The following is a 24,392-nucleotide window of genomic DNA, read 5'->3' as shown; positions in this document are numbered from 1 at the left end:
TACTTCCCTCCGTCGTCCTCTTATGCACACACACACGCACACACACGTATACTTTACGTATTCGTTTCTGCTTCACGGTTAATCGTGACGGGGTTCTCGGATTATAATTCTTCTTCAAATAACTCATCCGGAGTTTGATCCTCAGTGGGGCGAGGGCGTGGGGTGGATGAATGTTTCATCATCATCATCATCGAACGAACGAATATACCGTACGATGATAATATAAATAAGCCGCGTTATTCGTTTTCAATTACCGTAAAGTATACACAGAGTACATATTACAAGTCGTGTGATACATCGGACTAATTAAATTTGAACAATTCTCCGATTGTTGTAGGATAAAAAAAAAAAAAAAAAAAAAAAGCTGACGTGTCACATGTTTGTAGGTGTCAGGTATCAGGTATATTAGGTATAGTTTAATCGTAAGACTCTTACCTGATCGGCCATGTTGTAGCTACCGTGGTAGGAGCTCTGATGGTGCTGCGGAACGCTCAGGGACAGGTCGAGATTGTCGCTTCTCTGAAAACGAGAAATAGAAACCACAATTTAACAATGTGCTTTGATTTTTTACTTTTCTTCATATATATATATATATTTTTTCTGTTTTACGACAGTTAATTCGTAGCTACCGCTAATCGTCCCGTCGTACGGTCAATTTCGGTGAACGATGTTGTAAAATACCGGAGACGATTTGAAAGGTAAGATACAATAAAAAAAAAAAAAATTATCACCTAATCAATTCTTAAGCTGCCTTGAAACGGCAGCAACGATTGGGGGTAATGATACACGATCGACGGACAAGCTTTTATTTATACTTCCACGATTTTGAATTTTTCAAAGGCATCCATCACTTTTACCAATATACATATATATATATATATATATATATATATATATATATATATATATATATATATATATATATATTATATACACACACGTGTGACGATAATTTGTCGAATGTCAGAAAAAGCATCATTTGTCCGATAATTTGACTCTTTTCTCTGACACGTCATCGTCGTCGGCATTAAAGGTAACGGTTACTCGAGATAAAATACGAAACGACGTTATTTACAACATGTCACGAGAATCGGGTAGGTAGTTTGTTGCAACGTCTCCTCCTCCCCCCCCCCTTCTTTATCCATCTTCCCCTCGTGTCGCACGAGAATATTGACAGCTATCCAGTTTGCTGTTTATACCTCATACCCACATCCATAGACATGTTATAACAATATTCTCACGGTATCTCGAAGCGCGGCGGGTCGTTGCAGGTCGTGTATTCTCTGCTGTTGGTATACACAAGTTCGTTGCACGACTCACAAAACCTCTCCTCATTCCTTCCCTCTTTAAGTTCCTTTGCCCGGACGAGGAGGACGAGGAGGACGAGGAGGACGAGGAGGCAGTCGGGCAAACAGGAAAGGGAGAGAAAGAAAGAAAGAAAGAGAGAACAAGAGAAGCAAAACCTCCTCCTCGACCTCCTCGTCATCCTCGTCCTCCTCGTCCGATGCCTGCAACGGTCATTGTTTAGCCAGACATTCCCTTATTATTCCCTTCCTCCTTCGTCTATTTTCCCGCCACCCTCAAAATCCCCCATCAATTCTTCCATCTCTTGTCACATTTTCATGTCCGCATAATATAATGCACGATTCAATAGCGATTGATCGATCTGTATATATTATATATAGGACGAGGCGGTGATTAATTATTTTATTTGCTCCCTCAAAAGTGAGACAATCGTTATTATACCAACCTCGCGTTATAAGTGTAAAAATATCTCATCCGCCCGTAAGATGAATTTTATCATCAACGTTACACGTTGTATCAAATATACAACATATTATAATACACGCATCTTGTTGCAAGAAGTAAATCGGTGTATGATTTCTTCCATGCGTATAAATGCGATTACAAACACGTGTGAACGTTTGATTCGGGGGTCGAAAAAAATAAAAATCTGTAAAAGCGACAAGATTGTATACTCATGTACGTATATACGTGTAATATGTGTGACATTTTGTTACATGTGTACGTACGTAATACGGCGATAAAATCGTATTATTACAAAGAACAGAGGAAACCATCCATCACGTCACATCGTATCGCTGAGGAGCGAAGTAAGGAGGAGATAAAGAAAGAATGAAAAGAGAAGAAAAAGAAAAAGAAAACACACACACACGCACACGCGTGAAAACGATGAAAAGAAAATGGAGGAAAAGAGATAGTACGTGATTTTTTTTTCTTTTTTTTTTTTGTCTACCGCGAGCGGTTGCAGGTTTCCATCAAAACTATCTCTAAAAGTAATCTGAGGACCTCCTCCTCGTCGTCGTCGTCGTCGTCGTCATCCTCGAATTGTGACGTGTCGTAAAAAGACAAACCTGCACCGGCGTATAAGAGGCGACATATACGCGTCAAAATAGATCAATCTTTCGTTACAAACATAATCTCGTACGTAACATGGTCCGTATGTGTAGATAAACATACGCGTGTGTCTATGTGTGCGTTTACATGTACCCACGCTCATACATACCTATATACATATAACGTATAAATGTATCGCGATAAGCGGAGTGTCCTCGAGATAAGTCGATAATGTTAATGTGACGTCGAGTGAAACCCTCTGTTGTATCAATGCTATGCGTTACAGGCATAAGATTATATACGATGTACACAGATGCGTACACACCAATGTACAAGTGTGTAATAAGGAGCCTAAATAATAACGTAATATACCCGATTTCGTACAAGAATTATCCGTTCCGCTTTCCATGCACGTAAATACGTAAGTAAAGTTCAGAGATACGTTTATTGATATCCATTTGTACCTATCTATTCGCCGGTCTATCCATCCATCCATATAATCGATCTCCGAAGTAAACCCTGCCAAAATTAATTAATATCCCTGTATTATTGTGAAAATGAAAACTGACACCACGGCGTGCAGGAACAACGTTGTATTTCACTACGCGTCACACGTACGTACGTATTTGTTATTTAACAGGATACCAAGGGACTCGACGGAGAACGGAGATGAACTTTTACCGGGAGACATTGCACGGGATGTGAAACCGCGCGCGAAGAGGATTACAGGAATTACCGTAATTACGCGGACAAATTACCGCCAATCTCTATTATATCTCGATTGTAGGAATGTACAATATCTACATCTATGTACGCACGTATACGCGAGTGTGCGAACGAACCTATTATAATACGTATTATTCCTCTGCTTCGCTTGTAATACCGCTGCAATGAGACAGGGAGTAAAAATAAAACTATCAAATATACATTGTGTACGTGTATTGTAACGGAGTTGAAAAAAAACAAAAAAAAGAAAAGATACAAGCGGCAGAACGACGAACGAAAATTATTTTATACGGGTCTGTAACCTGCATCGTATTGTATTTACGTGTCCGGATTATTGTAACATCGAGAAACGTAAACTTTTCAACTTGTCATTAATTAATATCCGCGCACCGTTCGGCAAATGGTATAATAAATATATAAATATAATGTAAATTACACAATAACGCGTGACTCGCAATCAAAGTCTTAATAATTCGCTCGGCGTCGTGAAGAAATAGTGATAGAACACGTTTTTGAAAATACCTTTGCCTTGAAAATTTCCAAAGAAAAAAAAAAAAAAAAAATCCAGTTAAAAATACGAGTACTCGATGCTACTTGTAGCTACATCAACGAGCTTGCCGCGAAAGTGCTAACGAGGCAATTATCCTCTTCTTGTACATTCTCGGATACCGTCGTCATCGTCGACGATGAGCCGCTGGAGATGCCGAATATCAAAACTACCGATTCGAGAGATAAAGAGGAGAAAAGAATTTGCAAGATCGTAATTGAAACTCGGCCGCAACAGTTGTCAACGTTAACGAAATACATTTTTCCGTACATCGGCATTAAATTGTGGTTATATATATATAAAGAATTAAAAAATAAATACAAAATACAATTCCTTCTTTATCCTAACAATTTATCGCTCTGTTTGCGTTTAATTTCATCGCACAACCGTGTATTCGTATTTTTCAATCAACTGTGGATAAACGATTGGAGAAAAAAAAATAAATAAACAGGACTCTGCTATACGTATAAATAAATAAATAAATATATGCATATATATATATATATACACCCATCGTATTTATAATACGAGGTTAGAGTTTAAACGTACATACATTGTTATTACAAAGATGGATTTTACAGGAAAACTGGTTGTTTCGCAACTCTGTTCACAATGTACAAAAATCGTCTTAAATTATTGACAAACTCATATTTTCTATACACGGCAAATTCCATTCGTTATTAGTAATTCCAAATTCGTAAAGTTGGAGTGACCTTCCCCCCCCCCCCCCCCCCAACGTTTCGTTAAAAGTTAAACTTGCACCGATGTCAACCTCGTTAAATGTACAATTACCATCTAAAATCATTCGTGTAATCGCCACTCGATAAATACAAAGAGAGAAAAAGAGATATCGAACCCTTATACGCGTTTCGCATTGTATGCATACAGTGTGTGCGTGTCATCGTATAATACACAACTATGACGTTGCCAACTCACCAAGGGTTGAAAAAAAATTTACATAATTCAAATTTTCGCGAACAAAAGCGAGAGAATGAAGGTAATTGGAATCAATTTCTCTTTTTTTTTTTATTTTCCCTCCGAAATTTTATGAATCTTATTTTCCATCGCGAACGATAAACGATAAAAAACAATCACACACACACACACACACACACACACGGGCGCATACATTATACGTGTATAGTAATATTTTATAGAACGCGTGGATCAATTTTTATACGCGGAGTGGCTAGTCTGAAAAAAAAGGAAAAAAAAAAAAACATAGGCGAGGGTGGGAGATGACGAGGGCACAAACACAGACGCGGCGTTTCATTAGTTTTTCGTGACTGGTATGTGGTTTTTTTCCCCCCCTTTTCCTCCTCCGCCATTCGACAACATTCGCCAATGTTTGATCTGCTAATTCATGTTTGTTCTCCCTTCCTTCCTTCCTTCCTTCATTCCTTCCCCTCTGCCCGATAATCATGCCATGGTATCGTTCTAGGCGAAGGCTGATTTTACAGGATTGTACATAACAAACGCATACGTAACATATCATATCATTCTCTCAAAATTGTGCCCGCGTAATCGGAATGTAAAAAATCGGTGAAAACCAGTTGGTATTGAAAGATATTCGCGGAAACGAATAGAGGAAAAAAAAAACAGATAAGAAGGCACCAAGCAATAAAAAATTCTTTACATAATCTAGTCGTTGTTACATTTAACAACAACAACAACACAACAATAATAATAATACAGATTAAACCATTTGCGTGATTTTCCATCACCCTAGTAAAATTTGGTTCAGTTATAAATATTCAACATCCAACTAAAAATAATACATGTAATAAAATTATAAGACAGGTTCATTCGTTACACAGTCCAAGCACACGCAAACGCGTATCACCGACTATTATGCGATTAAGCACGTAAATTCCTCGGCGTAAATTTTTCGCGTATATGCGTAATAAAATGGCAATTGGTACATTTTCTTTTCAAATCTACCCATCTACCTCTCTCCCCCATTTTCTCCTCAATATTTGACAATCCAGCTGCAGCTGATTTACGGTTATACGCGTATAAGCCACAAATTAAACCTATTCACGCACTCCACGTATAACAACAACAACAGCAACAGCAACGAAATCCGATACGAGCGACTACGTTTTTCGTTTTACTCTCTTCCATGCCACGTTGAACGTCGTGGTGCAGCAGGAGCGGCAGCTGTTGCATTTCGTGTACGGTACATAATCGTTGGAAAATGCAAGTAACATATACCCTGGATTTGTTTTTTTTTCTTCCTCCCTCACTCCGCGCACCCATTTACAAAATACGATCGTTAACGTCGGATTATAATAGCCACGTGCATTTTTCCGTGTTAAATTTCACGTACCTACAATAATGTACCCGCTTACACGTCGTACAAGCTCGATACATTTTCAGAAAACTTCAACCTACGCCTTGATGTCCAGTCTGCGTGCGTGTGTAACGATTACGGTTACATTGGTACAATGTTTTATAATAATAACAACAACAATAACAATAACCACAGAAAATACTAACAAACAACGAGGGTCCATTAATGACTTGTTTTTCTTCCACGTATACATACAGATGTGTGGGTGTGTGTGCACGTGTAGATATAAATTTACAACTTCCCGTGTACAAGGTATATATCGGGGCACACATCCGGTCGTGTGTAAGCGGTTGAAGATAAAAGAATGTGAAAAAAGGCATAAAGGAAGCGTAAACGAAAATATATACATATTGTACGGTTGATAAACTGCGATAAGTAATAGTTCATATATATATATATATATATATATATATACATATGTGTTATTTTTAAACGAACAACGACGCCCGAGTTACGTGCATTAAGTAAAATCACACCGACAACGAGGCATGTCATGCTTATAATTACACGTTGTTTCGCGAATTGACGCAACATCTGACAGTGACTTCATTTTGTGTACATTGCAACCATACATACCGTAGTATCATATAGGTCGAATGACTCAGTTTAAACTTGCAGTCGTACGTGTAATAATACGTTTATTTCTTGTGGAGAAGAAGAAGGAAGGGGAGAGACGAAAAAAAAAAAAACCAAATCAATTTTGCAACACTCAAACGAAGATTGATCACTGGCATTCCGAGAATTAATGAAAGAATAAGATATAATTACAGCGATCAGTTTCGTTTCTTATACGTTGCGGAATTTGAGAAGAAAGCTTGTAAAGGCACAATTTATATTCCGATACGTTGGACCAATGATAAAAAAATAAATAAAAAAACAATAATAATAATTCCACATCCGCGTAATATACAAGAAACACGGCAAAGTGAGCGGAAAAAAAAAGTGAGTCGAGATAAAATAAAACTCGCTTGTGAAAATATCACAAGACGACGAATATTTTAAACCTGTTTCAGATAGGTTAAAGTATATTAATAAATCAAATTAAATAATTACTGCGAGTTTTAATCACGAGCTTCGTACGTCGGCTCAAATCTGTTTTACAAACGTTTATCCGACCAGTTCTTTAATATTAATACATTGTTATACGTATAAATTATACCTATTCAATAATAATACGAAAAGATACATGAGGCTACGTCGTAGTCAAAATGATAAAAAAAAATAAAAAATTTGACATTTATCAGAATTTGACAACGTGATTTCAAGCGTTATTGTTCATCATTCGTTATCTCGTACCTGATATTGTTTGTCGTATACGTAGAACAGCGAATCGATAGACGCGATAAGCTGCAACGTGACGTGTCTCTCTCAACCGTGAAATCAACGCCGAGTCAATTTATAGACTCGCATGTACGTGTGTGCGTAAGTACGAATACCGACAACATTCGATAAACGGCATATTGTCAGTGTTACATTATGTTATTGTTAAAAGAGCCAATTCAACGAGTGACACAGCGTTCGATTCAATCATCCTTCGCAACATTATACACGATGTACATAACACATGACACATAACACGTGCATACATGCATACGTATACGACAAGGTTGTCTCCGATAGTTTTAATACGAATGATTGTATAATACTTACAGATGTAAAAGGTACGAACGTCAAGTGCCGATCATATTTAAACCCGGCGCAAATTGTTGCCAGCAAACAACAATCGCGATGTACGATCGTCTGCGACGCGATTTTTATTACCATTCGTTACAACACTATAAATTAATACATATTATATCAATCGGAATAATAATGGGTATTTTTATAGTATATTACACGTAACGATAGACGATTAAAACCTGTCAGCGATTTTGCAAGTTAAACGAGACGTCGCGTCGAAATATATTCAATTCTATGAGAGATTATGTATAAATAACCGTCGATAAATGATGATGAACGGAAGAATAAATAAATAAAAAACAGTGTTTCAAACGGATAAATTGCAACGCGCGGTTAGAGAACCGATGGAAGAGTGCTTTTTATGTACGTACACACGTAAGTATAACATATGGGAACAAACTACGTTGACCGAATATTTCTTTTTTTTTTTTCCATTACATCTATTTTTCCCTCTTTCTTCTTCCTCCTCCTCTTTTACGTTTCAACGTTACGTATGTAATACAGAGAGAAATCGGTTGTTGGTTGCTGGTTCTTCTTTTGCTCTAGCGGTGCCAATATTTGCTCTTTATACATATTTGCATACCCGATCACGCGCGTGTATAACATGTATGTACACATGTGCGCGTGTAACGTACACACGTACATATCTACACGTAATACGTACTCGTTTTGTACGAATATCGATATGTTACTCGGGCCTGTAAACAGCATCGGCCTAACCTCAATCGGGTCAGAGACAATTTGATAAAAATAAAAAAAGGAGACGAAAGAGAGGGGAAAAAAAAATCAGTCAAACACTTGTACATACATTATGCGAAACATCAATTGACGGTATATAAATTTTACACGTTATACCTGATACAATAAATATGTAGATTGCGTATCTGGTGTAATAGTTTTATACGTTACACGTATATGCACTTGAGATAATCAAGATAAGTTTGCATGGATAAGGTTCAAATTCGCACGATATCGTTAAAACCGGCGCAAAAGTTATTAACAACTGTTTAAAAACAAACAACGAAAGGGAAGAGAAGTAGAAAGAAAAAGAAGAACAAAAATGAAAAAAAAAAAAAAATATACAAACTTTGCAAAATTAATTTTGTGTCGATTGTAATAAATTATAAGCCTCCTCTACATCGTACATTACATATCGAATAATTGTCAAACGCGAGTGAAAATAATCACAGTTTGCACAAATACCTGAAATGCTGCAGTTAATAATATCATTGTTCAGATCGATGGAATGTTCCGAGATAATAACGATAAATACACGTCCAACAACATAATCACTAGCGTCGAGTTTAGGTGCGAAGGATAGAAATAGAAAGAGAGAGAGAGAGAGAGAGAGAGAAATTACGCAATTGACTTTTGTACAACTTGAATATTTACACATACATGCCTGTAGAATTATAAAGCAGCGTAAAACACGGGTAACAGCTAAATCAACATCGTCGTTGTATCGGTGTATATCTATCGTATAATTTATATTAAAAATAGTACGTACATAACCGTCTATTCGCAGTAAAATAAAAAAAAAATAAATGTAATAGTACAACCAATGTAATGTCAGGTATTTGCCATTGGCAACAATTATTTATATCTTCCTATCTTTTTCTCTTCTTTTACATTGTATGCCAACGTACTTGCCAACATGTATATATAAATATTATTAAAATCAAGAATTTTCCATTGTAAATTTTAACGCAAATACGTAGTGATTTACATCGCCGCATCGTATTTGTAAATTTTCAACTCTTTTTTCACCGCAAGCGTGTAGTAAATTTGCAATAACTTTCAACACCGCATGTGTTAGTAACCAAGTTGCTTCTTCGCTACAATCACTACCGTTATACGGCAATAATATTCAAGTATATAACAATAATACGTATGGTATGTATACTGTGTACTTGTTGTTAAATTGTTGGTAGAGTCGTTGTACTAACAATAAGGGGACAGTGGCTCGGACGAGGAACGAGGAAGAATATCGAATGATCAATTTGCTGACGTCATGCTTCACACACGCACGACAATACTAAGTTTAATATATAAATCCATGAAAAAACTATATATAATCATCAATAATTTCCAGTTGACTTTGGATTGACACGCGTTACATCATACAGCGTGTCTTGTATATTTGTATATTTGTATATGCATTAACTCCCAGCGTAACATTTTTATTAATCTCTTTCATTTTTTTTTTGTATTTGGATTTACCTTTTTTTTTCCTCCTCTCTATTAATTCTCTTTCAAGGAAAAGGAAACACTGCATGAGTTTAGTTTCGTCGTAACGTGTACGTGTGTACGTAGATAGAAGAAGAGGAAGAAAAAAATAAGTATGCGAGGAACGGAGGAATGGAAAGAGAGAGAGGGGAGGGAGAAGAAATAGAAGGAGAGTTAATCAGCGAGCCGTGATGATCCCTGTTCTCGATAAATGAGACAAGATGACGTGTCAAGATTGGACCAAACTGACGTGGGTCAGTCAAAAGAAGAAGAAAAAGAAGAAAAAGAAGAAGAAGAAGAAGAAAACGAAGAAGCAGAAGACGAAGTAAGCTATTGTTCCCGGCTCTGCTGTTGCATGCGAGCTGCAAGCGGGACGATAAGCTACGTGTACAGTTATTGTTAGGAATAATGCAAAAGGCGACGATTTGCGGAAGGAAGCGAGAAAGAGAAAGAAAGAAAGAAAGAAAGAATGAAGGAAGTAAGAAGAAGTAAAGACGAGGAATATAGTAACAAGAATACGAAGACGAAAAATATTACGAAAATAGACCCGGCTATTATGTTCATTCATTCGTGCAAGGAGAACTGTTAAAAGGCTTAATAAATAAACGGTAAACATTAACGATTCGTAATAAGAGAAAAAGAAAATATTCAAATTGCACGCTACATTGTGGACGACCCTGTATTACATATCTACATGCATGTTGTTATATCATCGTATGTATTTAACAGTTCGAAGAAGTTCCTCCTCCTTCCTCCTCATCTTCTTAACCGTCTGAATGCTGATTGCAGAATTGCGCGCAAATGCGCAGATTAAAAAAAAAAGAAAAAAACAAAAAAGAAAAAGGAAACGAACGAATGAATATTCAGCAAGCATACATCTGCATAATTGCATATAAACCAACACACATGAGCTACATTAAACTGGATATTAGGTATGTAGTTACATAAAAATGTCACATCAATATAACGCGATAAGCGCTTCGCCCTCGAACATTTGTGCCTGTAAATCATAAGCAACATCTGCGTTTGTCACAATGTCTTAGTCGCTTCGGAATCTTCAGATCGTTACAATTCATTGAACCCGTTGCTTTTACACGCTCGACTTGTAAGAATTAATTAACCGTCCCCGATGATGTCCGGGCAATGAAAGAAAAAAAAGGATCCATTTTTCGACGAACGATCCGAGTCTTGCGAATTGATTCAAATAAAACGCAATAAATTGAGGCAAAACGAAACGGAAAAAAAAAAAAAAAAAAAAACCAACGATCGTTAGTCAAAGTCTAGAAATTGATTTACACGGTGATTTATTGTAAACACGTATCCTTGACTTTACCGCATCCGCGTGTGCATACCTGTACATTACACGAGATAGAACAGACTTGTAATTTAATACAGGTTCGTTTCATTTTCCGCGGTTGTATAATATGCGATTTATAACGAAGGGTAGAAGAGTTCTAATAGCCGTTCCTCCGAGTCGTGCCCAGCATGGCAGCGTTGCAATCTACGCGCATGCGTACGATGTGTGTGTGCAAGACGTATTCGTACACAGACGTGAATAAGCTGCAGTTCTGTTATCTGAAAGTTGGCTAAAATGGGGTTAATACCCTGTTTACCAAATCCTTCACTTCTTATCGCGGCAATAACTTATGCATCCGTGTATATTGTATACGCGGTATACGTAGAGCCATACACAACACACACACGCGTAGGGTAAATGGCCGGATCAATGCTCGCGATCAGAGACGACATCTTGCACAATTTATCAAGGATAATATACCTAGTGTACACATATGCATGTGTACATGTGCGTATAACTGTAGTAAGGTATCGTATATCATACGCCTTACATGTACGTACGGTATATCACACTAGAGTGGATTTTTGCTTCGCTACTATACGTATACATCACACGTTATAGACCATATAGAATAAATTCTTTCAATGACGATCGAGAATCTTTATGAGAATTCTCGTTCACCGCGTTAACTTTCTGAAACGAATCGTGTATATTATACGTATATATCATGCCTGACGCAGAGGCATCTTGATTAATTCATATTGTTACAAGGAAGAGAATGAGGAAGAAGAGGAGAAGAAAAAGCTACGAGAAGATGCGGCTTTAGACTGACCGTCAGCCAGACCTCGAAATTCCCGTTTTTGCACCCTGCAGGTTCCAAGTTCACAGGAAAAAATAAAATATATTAATATACAATTTGAATTTCGAACTAGTGTTTCAGATTCGTGATTAACGATTGAAAAGTCCTCGGATATCTAATTCATTGAATTGGAGATCTAATGAGAACTCGACTGTTAATTTTCAGGGCGATTGCAGTAAATTCCTTCTTTTTTTTTCTCTGAAAACATAGAAGCGGAAAGTAAATAAGAAAAAAAAAAAGAAAAAAAAAGAACATATTTAGCACAGCTTTCGATATGATAACCTCAATGCTACTCGTGTCGTTAAAACGTTACAACACGTCGTGTATGTACGATCCAAGAAAAATCAACTCGACGCGAATGACATTGTAGGAGGAGGGGGAGGTGGAGGGGAAAAGCGAAGGAAAAGAATTCAGCAAAGAATTGGCGAAAATTAATGAACTTTGTTCAAACAAAAGTTAAACATACAACTTTACGTGTCGGTGTGCGTACGCAAAGCCTTGAATCACTTCCGTTAACTTGGCACAACCACTTACAAAAATCGAAATAGTATATCTTGGATAATTTGCCGTTAATTAGCCGCTAATTAGCCGTGAAAAAATTTATTTTGCCACGTGTTAAATTTTCGAAAAAACTTGAGGGTTATGCCAACTTCACACTAAGACAGCATAACCACACGAAGAATAACTACTCAGGGTTGATTTTAGGGTGTTGTGAAAAGCACAGAAATTTGCCGCTAATTAGCCGCTACTGACCCATGGAATTTTGAAATTTGTCGGAACCTGAATTTTTTTAAAAAATCGATGGCAGTGCTCACTTTTCTCGGAAACAGCACAACCGTGTGCTAATTCTGCATGGAGGGTTGATCGTAAAAAAGTTTCCAAAGCACGGAAATTTGCCGCTAATTAGCGGCTAATTAACGGCAAATTATCCAAGATATACTATTTCGATTTTTGTAAGTGGTTGTGCCAAGTTAACGTACGTCCTTGAATCTAATTTCGGAACAGCTTGTAAACTGTGTTTTAACCGTGTATCGGTCGTTCTTACGATATTGATCCGATTCCGTTCTATTAGACGAAATAACCTTTCGATCAACGTTACGCTCCAACGCGATCTCTTATCGAGCAAATTCCCATTCTCGGCTTTTCAACTTTATAGGTATATCCATTCTATCTACATATTTAATACATATCGTACACCCGAGTGTTTTCAATTTACATAACTTAACCCCACACAGCCGGACCGTGGAAAAAACAGCAGTCGGTCCGTTATGCAACACGAGACGCACATAGCTGTACATACGCGTATAGGTACATTGTATGCATATCGTATGTGTAATAAATACGTGTACGGTTAGTCGTATGTACGTACATACCTAATTCTTTTTCTCCACTTTAACGCAGCCTCCTCCACCAAGCTTAGTTCTTGGTACACTATATTTTATAACGTATGTATAACAAAAACAAACGGAATTTTACATAACCGCTACGGTATGTCGCAACAATTTATTTATTTATTATTTATCTTGCGTTTCGTTCCCTCCGATCTTCGGGATGTTTTTCTCGAAACGAATCAATCGAATTGTACCGCTTCGAGAAATATATACGTATATCGATACAAGTTTATCACACACTGTATGAACTTGATTAATCGGATCTTTAACTCATTATCATTATCATCGTCAAATAACTTCACATCTATCTATATCATAATCAACGTTCTTTATCTTCATTTGACGTTTCTTACCAAGGGCAACATTGTTTCATCAATAAAAACTTGAGCATTCGCTGTATTTATTCATACGATTGATCACAGTTTCGTTCGATTCAATCACGGGTCTTTTTTCTTAATGATCGATGCTACGTTTGTTGTTATTCAATAAATACTATCATCAAATAATATGCCTCAAACAATACAACATAACGTTAGGTACGACGTTTTTTTTGACGATGATGATGATGATGATGATGATGATGATGATACTGACAATGAAACGCTGCGTTGCAGAAAATGAAGTGTGTGATAAAATTACTATAGTAAAAGAAAAAAAAATGGGGGGGGGGGCACGTATTACCAGAGTGAAACGCATGCAGCGAAGAAAAGTATTGATACCCTGTTACGATACATTGATAACAAGTTTTCAGATCACGCGTACTTGAATGTTTTATTATAAATACAGTAGTATACGTATGGAATGGAAACTTGATTGCCGGTCGTATCTCTCGTCGCCTTGTACGTATATAAATAATGAATACCTCTGTGCATTGCATACATCCGTGTGTATATATATACACACGTAAATATGGATAAACGCACAAATTTGTTGATAAGTAACAACGTCGATCGACGTACGTAACTTCGCGTGTACTTGGATGAAAATACACCTGTAAGTCGACTCTCCTATTTTACACGTGTATAGGTATAAGGACTGTAAGGTACCTTACACGATCCATGCGTGCGGAACAACTTGCAACGAGGAGAGCCTGGAGGGTGTAATACAAGGTAGGTGTGTGCATGTACATAATAGCCAGGACCTTATTACCGATCCACCCTATAGTCGAATGATTATAATACGTATTATAACGGACTAGTTCAGAGTTTAATGTTTCGTGTTTTACGGTTTATGATCTACGGTTTATTACTCCGTCGGGAAAAGAGGAGGAGGAGGAAGAAGAAGAAGAGGAAGAAGAAAACGATACGGAATAATACTCTTGTCGATATTATCAACAATTTTTTTTTTTTTTTTTGCATTTACTTTTTTTCATCATTTATTCATACTTCTTATTTTCTTTATCTTCTCATATTTTCTTTAGCCAGCCGCAATTGCCGGTCATAGACAGGGTCGCCACTGAATGAAAAAAATTTATCAGATATGAATCTCAAGTGATATGGCATAGGTATGTATAATTAATCGCGTGTGTCAATTGTTACATATTGCGTATAATGAACGAAAAAACAAAAAGAGAGAAAAAAAAAAAATTCAACGATGACAAATGCAACAACGAGTGTCAAACTTGTATAAAAATTCGAATGCAGCAGATGCCGATCGGCTCTCGAGGCTTTTGACAAACGGACGGATGGTTACGAATCCGAGGAAGAGAGAAAAAGAGAAAGAGAGAAAGAGACGAACTGATTGTGAACGGGAGAAGTCAGAAACCAGTTTTTTCCATTCTTAAAAGTGGGACAAAAACAGCGTGGCGTCGACGGGCGTGCAGTGTGCGTCCCTCTAAAAAGAATATTCATAACAAAATATGTACACAGGTACTTGTCCTTCTATATATAATAATGCAAATACAATACTACATTCAAATGTATGTACACAGGCCGATAGAGCGAAAGTTTGTCATACGTGGAGAAAACCGAACGTTTGAACAACGCTAGTTTCAAGCATTACGTACAACGAGAGAAAAGGTATTGAAAAATTACACAGCAATTTTCATATATAGTTAATTTCAAATATAACCACCTGAATATCTATACGATGTCGATTTCGTAAAAATTTATAATTCGAGAGAGAGAGAGAGAGAGAGAGAGAAAGAGTGATAATTTTTTCATCATCGGTTACAATATATCACGTGCGCGGCAGCCGTAATAATTCTTGCTACTGTTGAAACGTTTCGCCATTTTCTCCGGGTCGAAAAGTTTCAGCTGCCATTGCAGTTGGTTCTAAAAACCCGATCCTATTCCAAGCATAGCTCTGTTTGCTTTGCTTCTTTTCCTTCTTCCTCTTCCTCACTATACATACATATACGTACCGTGCATTCAAGGTGAAACGTACATAACGTCTTTGTTCCATATATGTATCGAAGATATTATTATTTCAACATTTGCAAGAAAAACCAGAGAAACAAACCGATAATTTGAAAAAGGAAAAAACAACAAAAAAAAAAAAAAAAGTAATTTTCGGGGGAGAAAAACACCCTTTTTTTTCATTAAATCTAAGATTTTCAAACATCTATTGATATAGGTATATACTCGTATATATATATAAATTATATTGCATCGTTGTTATACAATTTTGAAACTGGCGCAATTGCTTCCTTTTCTTCTTCTTATCCTTTTTCTTCCTCGTCATCGTCGTAGTTACATGTCAACATGCATATACATGTACATCAATCCAGACACCGGATGCAGCAGTTATCTTTCTCGCTCGTTAAAATAACCTTTGGTCCATTCGTCGAGCTTTCCCGGCATATCGTATATACGTACGCATGGCATACCTTGTAGGTATTACGGCGTACGGTAATAGAAATATACTGAAATAAATGGTAGGTACCTAATATTAACCTACCTCGTATTGGGAGCAAGAGCGTTGCAAACCAACCGTGTTCCCCGCGTTTACGTATGCATAAATACGTATCTAATACTTGTGCATTATACGAGTAGCGCAGGAAGACAGGACCGGAATGACGAGAGACAAACGATCGCGGTATACTCGAGTACGTGACATAATTTATCATCGTTAGGGCTCGGATAAATACGTATTAAAAATTAAAAAAAAAAAACTGCAAAACTAAAATAATTTTTAAACAAAACTAAAAAAATATGTATTTACATATTAATCTCCGGTACTAGGTGCAACGTTATATAAACGGAGTATAATTAAAGATAATAACCGCGATACGCCGATCAAACGTTCGATGCATAACAATATGTACGAAGCTCGACTCGAACCGCACAAAATAGAAAAAAAAAATAAAAGAAAAGAAAAATAGAAAGAAAAAAGTAAGAGCACGCTTTGAAGAAATTCGAGAGAGTTGTTTGAGACGAGGGCAATTAATACACCAAAACCAACCCAACCGCACCGCGAGTTTTGAGATACGCGATGCAGAGAAGAAGGTGGGGAGGGCGGGGAGGATTCGTTAAACTTCCTAATTACTTTATCAAAGTCGAGTTAATGAACGAACAAAGTCGCGGAGAACAATCGCGCTCGGTCGGTAACGTCGGTCGACTAGTTTCGCCCAAGTAATGCCGCTTACGGAAAAGTTAACTTCTTATTATACCTTTCTCTCCCTCTCGCCCCTTCGCGTTTTGCGCTACGAATTGCACGGTGCACCCTTTTGAAATAAAATTGAACCCAGACGCTTTTTATAAACGTCAAACCGGAATGTCAGAGTCATATTTTCGCTCTGTTACATTACGCCGCTGCGGTAGTTCAGGATTTAAAAAATGACGAAGGGACAGACCATTCAGAGAATCGTTATAAAATGTTACCCTTATAGCGGTAGGCATTCGAGACAAGCGGATAGCTCAACATATAGGAGATTCAAATTACGTGCTCAAAACCGACAAGCCGCCAACTTGAGAATAACGATGGGGGAAAAGAAAAATGTCTTTAAAATGAGGTGTTAATAACTCATGATTTCCTCGATAATAACATCTCGGCAAATATTATCTTCGTTGTATGCGTTCAAGAAGAAAAACAGTATACGACGTATTCAATACTAAATGAATAATGAATTCACGTCTCGCTGAACACGTTAACGTGCATTAATAATAAATGATAATTAATATTAAATTAAAAATAGAAATAAATTGATGAGGATGTGACAGTAAATGGCATTTCTGACATTCTCGGTAATGAATCGCTTTGCCTGTAAACTTTTAAAAAAAAGCATTACCTAACGTTACGAAACAGTAGTTGACAAAACAAGTAAATGTCACCGATCGTTATCATTAGAAGTGGAATGCAAAAATTTTCAGCAAAAAACCGGTTAACTAATATTTGAATCGCCCCTATAAAGGTTATTATTATACCTCTTACTCCCACGTGATCATGACAACAACAACAACAACTCCTCTTTCTAAGCAAGTAATTTATACCTAATTGAATTCAAGTCCAAAAATAGAAAATGTCACGACGAGACCGACGATGTAGAGGGTACGCGTGTAATAACCACTACATACATGTATGTAACATGTGTGTGTACAAAAGGAGAAGATTGCCTTGAAATAAGAAAATGTCAAAAATTCAGAGAAAGGTATAACAGATAAATGTTTACTACCCGTGCACGAGTGTTAAAATATTTAATCGAGTAATTTTATACAGTGAGAAATGTGTTTCCAGTCCTGGCCGTTATATGCGGATGATAATAATAACAATAGTAACAATATAAAGTTCTCGACTATACTTATTTTCATTTTCTACACCGCGCGTACAATGATCGAAAAATGGTACTGTATAATAATTCCGGATACAAAATGTGAGAAACATGTTTTTCGCATCTCTATCTATAACCAGAAAATGTACAATATTAACAAAAATAATCGCAATACCTGTATCAACAATTATTTAATACAACACAATAAAAGCCAACCATACTACGTGCTATAATTCTGTTTTATATCAACCAACTTATCGATCTTACAGATATAAGTGATTTTTCTTTTCCCTCCAAGTGTGCAATTTCAAGGTGTACGATTTAGGTAGTAAAGATAATTTACAGGTGATTTTAGAATCGAATATACACGACCGACGACGACGGAGGTGATTGCGACAAGGAGGAGGAGGAGGAGGAGGAGGAGGAGGAGGAGGAGGAGGAGGAGGAGGAGGAGGAGGAGGAGGAGGAGGAGGAGGAGGAGGAGGAGGAGGAGGAGGAGGGTCAGTTGATGGTGGGAAGAATTGACATTCATACCGCGGAATGGTGCCAACGCGTTCGATCTCCAATTACCTTCTCTTTCTTCGTCTTCCTTTTCTTCTTACTCGAGTTATAAATATACATACAATACGCACACATACGTAACGCTTGGTACGACACAAGAAAAACGGCCCCGAGTGCGAGAGGCGACGTATAGGTGTAATAACGTATATGCGATGATCGACGAGTCAAAAGAAAGAGATAGAGAGAGAGAGATAAAATAACATTTTTCGTTCCTTTCATTTTATTTTTTTTTTTCGATCTTCTTTTCTTTTCTCCTTTTTCTGTCTTTTTTCAAAGTGACCGTGGTGGTAGCAACAGCAGCAGCAGCAGCAGGCTAACAGCTGACAGCTTTCACAAGTTACCCAACATTACCCACCCCCACCCCCACCTTCTACTTCTCCTACTTCTACCGCATTTCAACGGTATATCGGACAAGAATTTCGAATTGAATTACAAAAAAGGGGGGCGGGGGAAGCAAATTTACAAAACAGAAGACAAAAGAAAAAAAAGACAAAAAAAAAAAAAAAAATAATTCATACACGCGTCGAGATCGAAAGTGCAAAATTTGTGTGCCAGCAGCAAAATAAGAATGGATACTGCGATGTAATGTTATTAGAAACGCGTTGTTAATAATTATTGCAACGACAAGCGGAAGGTGGTGATAAAATTCATCAGTTGAATGTGTATCGTCGTTGCAACGATGCAAAACGCCCACGTCACTACGTGCACAAACTGTCAGCAACGTACGTACGTTCTATACGTAACAACAACACACCTACGCCGTGATTTATTGGCATGAAAAAAATAATAATCCAACTCTAAGCGATAATTATTCGTCGGGCGTACGTACGTAATTCGGCATAGTTTTATTGTACATGTATTATTAAAGTCACGAAACATCATTTGTTGCAATTTTAGAATAACTTTGCAAGGTAAGTTGGCTCTTGAAAGAGAAAAAGAAAAAGGAAAAAAAAAACAAAAAAAAAAAAAGAAATATAAAAAATATGGTTACATTTGCTTCGGTACGATTTACTTAATTTCATACAATTTTAACGACGGCGCGAAGTAAAGATTAAAGTTTCCTCAACATGCATCTTTGCGGTAATTTACAGTAATTTTACAGTAACGTTACCCAACTTCGATCGCACAGTTATACGCTCTGCGGTATGACTTGACGTAAACCGTGTAAAAATTCATCATTATCCAACGCAACAACGACACGAATTATTACACAGTCAGAATTTATTACCGTCGTTGCGGAATTTTCAGCATTTCCCAGTTATCCAAAATCTGTATAAAAATTCTTCTTCCCCACAGCAGCGAGAAGACCAAGTTTCTTACACGTAACTGTAGTGGGAAAAAAAAAGGAATTACACGTTCAATCCTTCTTGTTTTTCTGTTGTTGTTGTTGTTTTTTTTTTATTTTTCAATTTTCTTTCAAGTTTCGTTTCAACTTTTCCCCATTACTTCTGTTTTTCATTAGCATAACGTAGTTCGTTCGCATTACAATACAATAACATACTGCGCCCGGTTTTAAATGAGAATGATCACCCATCCCCTTTTTCCTTTCCTTTGCCTTTTCTCTCCCCTCATCGTGAACTGAATCTCATTCATTCTTCGCCACTTTACATTCTTCACTTTTATTCCGGCTGTTAAAACTCCCGGGAATAATAAACTGTAAGAATCGTTTTTATCGCCACGAGTGACAACCGCGTTTGTCTTGTACAGTATATACATATATATGTATAATAAAATAAGAGGGTTTAGGAGAAACGTCAAGAGAGAGAGAGAGAGAGAGAGAGAGAAGCAATCCGTGTGTGTAAGTACGCATGCGTGTATATACTCGTGTGAGAAAGTATGGTAAATTTATACCTACAGCTGAACAATCTTACGGTCTTAAGACATTTAATTTATAACTGCATAGTTGTAATTATCCTGTACACGAATTGGTGCAGAATAAATAAAATTAAAATACATCGGTCAAGTATCGCGTAGAATGAATCTATAATGATTTTGTTTTTTTTACATTTCATTCTGCGTAACGCGCACGGTATCATCACGACGGTGGTGGTGTGTAATGTGTACCTATATCTGCCCGCGGGTATAATATCGTATACGAGGTAATCATCCCGAGAAAAACGAAAGGAAACGACGACAACACGCCAAAACGAAAAATGAAAAGAAGAAGAAGAAGAAGAAGAAGAAGAAGAAGAAGACCCGAGGCATGGTGCCGCTGCTTGCCTGCTGTCGTCACATTACAGCTTGCATCTCGCGCGCCATTTCGTTAAAGGATATAGCATGTTAAATACAAAATAAAAACGACATTTACACTTAGTTTGCATTATTTGTTTCGGCTGAACGCTTGCGTATAATAACAACGAATACATTCACGATCACGCGACGTTAGAATCGTTGTAACATACATGAACGTGTCACGTGTAATAAGATCTCAAAAACTCTTTATCCGACAACTTATCGCGTAATGTATCGCATAACAAGTATAATCGTCAATAAAAATGATGCGGAGAAAATAGACCATAATTGTTGTCACCATTATCTTCTTCGGTAATAACAATTGTCTTTTGTACCCGCGTAATACAACGGATTACAAGCGTAAAAAACGGAACGAGTATTATAAAATAACTCTGGCTGGCAACTAGCGTCTTGACCTCTCCTCTCGCCGCGTAAGATCGAAACCGAAAGTTCAAGTTCGCAAATTCCGTTTGTACGCTAAAAAGATTGACGGTTATACCGAGGTCGTTGTTCGTCGAGGTAGAATCGTTGACCTGTACGGGGTCAACGGGGTCAACGCGCTCCACGACCAATGCTGGATATTAATACGACGATGCATCCCGAATAGTCGTTGCCGATGACACGCTGTTTCTTTACGTGGGCAAAATAGAGCATAAAAAGAAAGACCAGAAACCACTCCAAGACTTATTTATGTACACAGTTTAATCGGAAAATTTTCACCGATCCTTGAAACCTACTCGACTCTTCTCGGGAAAATACGATAAAGGTGTATAAACACAAACGTACGTTGATAAATTTTTACTCTTCCCAATAATATACTAGCGCTGCGTGTCTTGTCACATGTGACATATACATTTTTACGTAAGCCATGCATGTATATATCTTGGCATATTTACTCATTGTTAGTTTATTTGGTTTATCGTCGTCCTCTTTGGGCTTTTTATATCTTATACATTTATATATGTGTGTGTGGGGGCAGGAGATCATCTGGTTTACGGATTTCATCACTTCACGCACCCGAATAATAATAATAATAGACAATAACAATAATAACAACACATATATTATAACCTAGCCGTACGGTATACGTATAAACAATATGTTTTTTGTCAAGTGTCTTGCCTTCCAAGTTTTTCCTTTCGGTGTGCTCTTGTTTCTTAACACGACCGCGACGATGAACCCGTACACCATACGTATATACCGCATACAATATCTACGTATACAGCGTACAAGTTTTAATAAACATGTTGCTTTTTTCCCTCTTCTTTTCCGTTTAAGCCACTCATCAACTTGGTATACATAAATTTTTCTCAGAGGGTTAAAATATTTATACATCTACGCATACGTACAACAAGTTTCCTCAATTAATTTTCGCTTAAACGCTCGGATAAAAGAAAGAGCAGCATCAGCAGCAGTTATATTTAATTAATTATATCTGTAATAGTCTAATTATTTAATACGCGCCTTGTGTTGCTGCTGCTGCACACAATTGTTGTAATTTATAATCACGCGCGTGGTTACTCAAGGTATACTTTTCCTGTGTTACTACCGCCAAAGTACCATATATACGCATGTGTCATGTACATACGTTGCATACGTAATAAACGTGTAGAAATAAAAAAAAAAAAAAAAAAAAAAAACAGGAACCAACAACGGGTAGCAATAAGGAAAGAAAGGTGTGAGGTAATTTTCTCATACGAAATTAAATCATTTGCCCACCTAAGTAAAAATGGATAGGGAAGAGATGATGATGACGATGACGATGATGATGATGACGACGACGACGCGGACACGGAATTGCGGGGCTCTTGTGTTGCTGATATACGACTATATCAAAGCAATTCGTTCTTTTGAATATTAATTGCAATTAAAAGTGCAAAATAGATTCCAGACATCAAAGAACCTTGTTACACATACGGTAAACAGAGACATGGTCGTGTTCGTTCGTTTTGTACCCCCATACTCCTACGGTATACATATATAACGCAGACACCATAGGTATATCATGTATATGTATACAGGGTGTTCACAAATTTTTTGGGGGAAAAAACTTTCATGACATTTTCCCAGTTCTAGTAAGTTACCAAAACCTAAATCGTTCAGCTCGTCAGCTCTGTGTTAGTTTCTAATTCAATTCGAATTCGAAAAAAAATATAATGTACAAATCTTTTTTAAAAGAATTTGGTTAAATCATGTTTCTTATCTCGGCTTTCCAGGTTTTCCAGATGCGTGGCCACCCTGATATTACAGTACATACACGAGGAGTGACGTGTGGTGGAGTGCGTAAAAAAAAAAGGATCGTTCCTCGCGTGACAGTCTGCAGTAATTTTGACGAGGATAGCAGAGAGCAGGAAAGAAAACTTTAGGATAATAAAATGTATGCCACAGACATTGTTCGTGTACGTGAAGTGTAGATGAAAATAAGTAAATCTTTAACACGCATATGCATGCAGTGTGGAATGAGATTCAATCGATTCTTTGCAAACGTCTCTCTTTCGCCTACAAGTATAAAATCTACGGTCCAGAGACCTTGCAGGGCGGAGTCGTCGCCTCATTCTTCTCGCAGCGCGATTTTAGCGTTAGAAGATGGTTGGTTAGTTGCTTCAGTGTGAGAGATTTTGTCGATGAACTCTGCATTTACATTCAGAGTGCTTTGTTAAACTCCCCGTCCTTGCTACCAACGTTGCTGCTACTTTTGCCGATGTGCTGCGATGCCGACCGTTATAACTTTAAATGCTTAGCAATTCTACCTTCCTTCTATAATAACCTCCTCTCCTCCTGCTCCTCCTCATCGTTGTACTTAATGCATTTATACGAAGGCTGCAACAGCGGGTAGAGGAAGTAATAAAGAAACTAAAGAGAGTTACAGATCCATAGGCGCGGAGATTAACTCTATTTTATAATCTTTATAACCGCACACAACAATCGACCGACTGGCGTAATTCACCGCATTGATGCACGCAATTAACCTACATCTACATTGCAGCAGCAGTAAATTTCAAGTGATTGTAATTAATTGAATAATTAGGTACACACGACACATTGCTGTGAGAAAATACAACCGCGAACAAAATTATAACTACCAGACTTTGTTAGCGGAGTCTTGTGGCGTGCCTGAGGTATAGAAAAAGAAACCACTCTCTGTTCCTCTCTTGTAAAACAACGCACGATAATCCATGTACAACACAAAGTTTCAAAAAGTTTCACACAATAGACCGTGAGACGACGACAAGTCAGAAGTTAGTAACGTTAAGCATATATAGCGTAACAAAACACGATGAAAAAAAAAAACCTTCTTTATACAATTTTAGAACGTACGTTCAACGAGTTGGCATTTCGTAATATGAAACTTGTCGTCTTTGTTACGATATTTTACTAGCTGAATTTCAGACAATTCTAAGGATCGAAGTACCTAACGATTTTACCTAAACGTGCATCGTTAAAGTAAAGTGTA

At 37.3% G+C, this 24,392-nt stretch overlaps 1 protein-coding gene across 4 annotated transcripts in view; it reads right to left on the bottom strand.

Moving 5' to 3' along the window:
• The window catches only part of LOC124303802 (TOX high mobility group box family member 3-like), a 141,096-nt gene that overhangs the window by 29,342 nt on the left and 87,362 nt on the right, over window positions 1-24,392 (bottom strand). For 3 of the 4 annotated variants that reach the window (XM_046761476.1, XM_046761477.1, XM_046761478.1), the window contains exon 2: window positions 436-519. In XM_046761476.1, coding sequence (XP_046617432.1) covers window positions 436-519 — 84 coding nt within the window. Of the gene's footprint in view, window positions 1-57; window positions 190-435; window positions 520-24,392 lie in introns of those variants that run through there. The other variant, XM_046761479.1, reaches the window with a different exon arrangement.

Source organism: Neodiprion virginianus, chromosome 4 (assembly GCF_021901495.1).
Source record: "Neodiprion virginianus isolate iyNeoVirg1 chromosome 4, iyNeoVirg1.1, whole genome shotgun sequence".
Taxonomy (NCBI): domain Eukaryota; kingdom Metazoa; phylum Arthropoda; class Insecta; order Hymenoptera; family Diprionidae; genus Neodiprion; species Neodiprion virginianus.
Note: the sequence above shows the minus strand (reverse complement) of the source record. Positions and strands in the feature narration are given on the sequence as shown.